Genomic DNA, 4920 nt, shown 5'->3' with positions numbered 1-4920 from the left:
TTTCTGGATTTTTTCCACTCATTTTGTCTGTCATAGTTGAAGTGTACCTATGATGAAAATTACAGGCCTCTCTCATCTTTTTAAGTGGGAGAACTTGCACAATTGTTGGCTGACTAAATACTTTTTTGCCCCACTGTATAGTATTGGGCCAGTTACAGTTTTTCTAGGTCCTTCTTTGCATCACTGGACCATGTGTGTGTGTGTGTGTGTGTGTGTGTGTGTGTGTGTGTGTGTGTGTGTGTGTGTGTGTGTGTGTGTGTGTGTGTGTGTGTGTGTGTGTGTGTGTGTGTGTGTGTGTGTGTGTGTGTGTGGAAGAGAGAGAGAGAGTGAGAAAATGAGTGAGAAAAGTGCTAAAATAATTTTGAAGTAGCGTATTGACCCAGTAGCTATTTGCACATTATTCATCCAGTGTGTTCAGTTTTCAAACATTTCTTAGTGTCAGTAAAAAGGCACATTTTCAAGGGGGAGACTAAAGTCCAGTGATGAATAGACAAGGTGAGATGTGGACAGCACCAGTCACAGCCTGCGTCCTTCAGGGACTGAGCTTTAACATTGAGCCTCAGGGGACATCTGGTGGCCATTTGATGTATAACACAAGAATGCAACGAATCCTAGACAGACTTTATTTTCATTAATGCTATACATACAAATGAATACTAATGAATACATTGATCAAGTAAATAGTAGTCAATTTCAGTAGGCAGAATCATTGCCTTCAAAACATATTTTGGAATGTTGATGTTTTCATATGACGTCCTTGGAGCAACATTTAGTTATGATGTCTGTGGCATATTTAGGATGCAGGAATGTCCACCAGAGCTGTTGCCAGATAATTGAATGTTAATTTCTCTACCATAAGCCACTTCCAACGTTGTTTTATAGAATTTGGCAGTACGTTTGCGTTTGTGTGTCTGCTATTTTTTTAATTTAGGACTTTTAGGTTTGATCTAATCTGCCTTGGCCTTACGGCCCATAACTCTATTTTTATCACTGTTGTTGACCAACCAGTGTTTTGATGAGAGAACCAATCCAATCAATGTGACATGCATTTTAAAACCAAGATGATTGTGCTTTATATTAGTGAGAAGAAAAACAACTCTAGACTATTACTCCTCTCTTCCTCATCTTCTTAGAGAGTACAGGCTTCATATATTCCGTTTCCAGAGGTATATAGTATGTTTTGGTATTACTGGGGGAGGTGGAGGCAGAGAGATTACACAATGCCAATCTGATTTGATTGAAAATGCAAATCCCAGACTGGCCTCCACGTCCAATCTCACCCCATCCCAACACTGACACTGCCGCTGCCCGCTGTCCCATAAACCCACTTCTTAATCCCAAAGCCTTTTTACTTCATGGCCAGTGTGCCACCCATGTCATAGATAAATCCCCCAGTCAATCTTACCAACCTGCCCCCACCCTATCTTCTCTGCCTTTGCCTGTCTCAGCATCAGCCTGAAACGGGCAGTCACTCACCAGGGCCACACATGATCAGTCTCTTGTAATTTTGTTGGTACCTATTCAAGGCCCTATTGTAGGTGAAGGTCAGTCCTCCACATAACTGGTTGTGGTGTAGGGTACTGTAGGCTACTCTCTCTTGTACAGCATAGTATTATTCTCGGCCACATAAGTAGGGAGCAACGGCAGACATTATAAATGTCAGAATTGTCGTCAGACTTCTGGTCCCAGGGGAGTAAGAGGCTTTTGACCAAATTGACGATGCTCTCTGATAGGCTCAGTGCGCCTCTGACCAGTGCGAGGCCGTGAGAAGTACCGCATGCCAAGCCCACTGATGGAATATGGGAGATGCCAAACCAAAGCAGTATACGAGTTTAACGATGCGGGAAAGGAACAACCTTATTCTACGACGATAAAACGAATCGCATAAATCCTGGGTTACTAAAAGCTTCTGACTATGTATATTTGCGGAACTGTTGACAACAAAGTCAAACGTATAGCGTTAAAATTATCTACTGGGAAACAGAAGTAGCTTGCTGGACAAAAAAAGTTGTTTTTCTCTCCCACCCCTTCCTTCCTATCTTCCTTCCTGTGGACCAAAACTACGCAGAATTCTGGAGGATCCACTGAAGTTACAGTGACAAAGCACGCGTTGCCAGTATTTCACATCCACAAAGTGATCACAATGATCACTTGGAAATGTGTCCCCTATATGTGACCTTTATTAAAAACAATTTACATAAAATAAAGCCTAGCAGTGCGCGCTCTCGGTGAAACGCAGCATCAGCACCACTAACTGATGCGCGTCCCCGCCCCGGCAGAGGCTACCCGAGATCCCGGGAAGAGGAGTTGGAACTGCGCGAGTTAAAGTTGGGAAAAGGGGAGTGAAAGGATGCTACCGTGCCCTGTGGATAGGAGAACACAATCTACGATCTAATTAACATAGCATGTGCGGAGACGCGTGTCCTCTGTAAAGGATGTTTTGCAAAATATTGAGCATAAGCCTTTTATTTTGGTGTTTTCAAGAATGCTCATCACGTAAGTCTTGTGAAACAGTAATGGTCATTTCTGTCAGTGTCTTGTCCTCCGTTAGCCTATTGCTTTCAGATGAATTAAATAGTCTAAGCCTGTATATGCAGCATGTCGATAACAATATTGACGTAAAAAGGGATTCATTGTAAAAAAAAAATGTGAATCAAGAAAGAAGTGGCTTAAACCTCTGGGAAATAGGTGTATCTAGTCTTTGAAGGGCAGAACATCTGATATAAAATGACCAATAATCATCAAAACATTGTATAAGGGTTAATGATGGCTGTTATGTTTTACACAGTTGCATATTCTATATATTTTTGCTTTGAATTCTGAGGAAAGTCAAGTGGCTTGTTTCCTGCGGGCTGAGGGCGCGCGGCGGTTACAGTCTCGTACTGGGCTTTCTGCATTGCAGTGCTTTCTCGCGCCAGCGTGCAAGTTTCTGCATCGCATGGTTCATTTCCCGCCCACCTCTCTAGCACTCTGTAACGGTCATGCCAATTTACCAACCACCGTGACATAGAGAATATCCCAACCTGTGATAATGATGGCTCTGAAAATGTGGTTTATTATCTGTAAAAGCGAAAGGAATGATTAGAGCCGTGTGCGGGACCACCCCACTGCAGTACTTTCGCAGAGTGTGTGCTCATCACCTGTCCGCGAGCAAAACGTCCCCTTCATGTAGGAACATGCATGACGCGGCAAAAATTCCTAATAGGAATTCCGTGATCAATGACGTATATCGTTTTTTAATAGTCGTTTTTTTGGCGTGGTTGTACAGCAGGGTATAACATGCAAGGTCATAGGGAGATGGATTTGAGATGTATGTGGGGGAAAAAAACTTGGTGGTGTCTCTTTCCATGCATCAATGTCGAAGCAATTACCTCAGAAGATCGGAACTGCATTGATCATGAATGAATTAAAGGCTGCAGCGTGATTCACCAAGCAGTTCAAAAAAAGAAGATGGGGTGGAGGGGGAGGGAAATGGAAAGGGAGGTAGGGTGGAGGGAGAAAGGGGGGACGGTGGGCTAGGACCACCTGACACCATGATATTTGGATGTACCGTGTAAAGGTCTAAACTTCTGAAAAACATTGTTACTTCACTTCATATCACTGCATATAGTACAGTAAACAGGGCAGGCAGTTTGTTTTGCTCTCTCTAGGCTCTATTAGGGATTACTAGTGAATACTTAGTGCCCCAGTGCCCTCTTGGTGCTGTGGCGGTGTTAGTGTAAGAGGATCACACAGGCAGGCTATCCTGCGCTGCTGGACTATCAGATAGAGTGATTATTAAGGTGGGAGTTAAATATCTGGGGCATTTGGGTGTGATATTGTGGTGAGTTGGACTGTATGTCCATGTATGGTACATTTGGGTGTGATATTGTGGTGAGTTGGACTGTATGTCCATGTATGGTACATTTGGGTGTGATATTGTGGTGAGTTGGACTGTATGTCCATGTATGGTACATTTGGGTGTGTAAATACGTTGTGAACACTTGTTATGGTCATGTGGTGCGACGTCTCTTTTTTTGTTGTGGTCTCACATGGATTCCATTTTGGGTAACTAGGGGGGTGTTTATAGAATCCATGTGTGTGTTGGGGTAACCACACTGGTCAGTTTTTCTACATGTGTTTACACCAGTAGAGTATTTGGCATTTTGTTCTGAGGTCTATTGCATTACTACTGTATGCCTTCAGTATTGAGGGAAGTTGTTTGTAAGTGCTGGCCATTAGGGATGTAGTATCAGCGTTTGGAAGCTGACTGGTTTACTGTGATGTTGTTGTGGTGATTTACCCCCTGTAGTTTGGCCTGCCGGCCTGTGTATCTGGGTGCTGGCAGGCATATGAGGCAGAGCCCACGACTCAGGCTGTGAGTCAGGCAGGCAGGCAGGCAGGCAGGCAGGCAGGCAGGCAGGCAGGCAGGCAGGCAGGCAGGCAGGCAGGCAGGCAGGCAGGCAGGCAGGCAGGCATATACTCTACATCTGCTGTGGATGGGATGTGAGGTACACAGTGGAACTGAGCCAGATTAAAACGGAGACTCCATTCCTGGGACATGCTCATCTGGGGTGGGGCTAACACACAGCACTCCTACTATGCTACTGCCCTTGCAGCTGCCCTGCTGTGTGTGTGTGTGTGTGTGTGTCACAGGAGGTTGGTGGCACCTTAATTCGGGAGAACGGGCTGATGGTAACGACTGGAGCGGAATCAGTGCAATGGTATCAAATACCACATGATTTCCATGTGTTTGATTCCATTCCATGTGCTCCGTTCCTGCCATTATTATGAGCCATCCTCCCTTCAGCAGAATCCTGTGGAGTGTGTGCATGTATGTGTTTATTACTGTGAAAACGTGTATGTATCTGTTTGTATGTGTGTGCACTGATGTGTGTTGTTCAGTCTTGGTGTGCTGCCCATGCATCTCCAGTCCTCACA

At 44.5% G+C, this 4920-nt stretch overlaps 1 protein-coding gene across 1 annotated transcript in view; it reads left to right on the top strand.

The window, feature by feature from the left end:
* Nucleotides 1–2226: 2226 nt before the first annotated feature.
* LOC135554055 (contactin-associated protein 1-like) overlaps nucleotides 2227–4920 on the top strand; it is a 32538-nt gene continuing 29844 nt past the window's right edge. The window contains exon 1 of the mRNA XM_064986070.1: nucleotides 2227–2496. Coding sequence (XP_064842142.1) covers nucleotides 2436–2496 — 61 coding nt within the window. The 5' untranslated portion in view covers nucleotides 2227–2435. The remainder of the gene's footprint in view (nucleotides 2497–4920) is intronic.

The sequence above is a fragment of the Oncorhynchus masou genome, chromosome 14, assembly GCF_036934945.1.
Source record: "Oncorhynchus masou masou isolate Uvic2021 chromosome 14, UVic_Omas_1.1, whole genome shotgun sequence".
NCBI lineage: Eukaryota > Metazoa > Chordata > Actinopteri > Salmoniformes > Salmonidae > Oncorhynchus > Oncorhynchus masou.
This window is presented reverse-complemented; position numbering and strand designations above follow the sequence as displayed.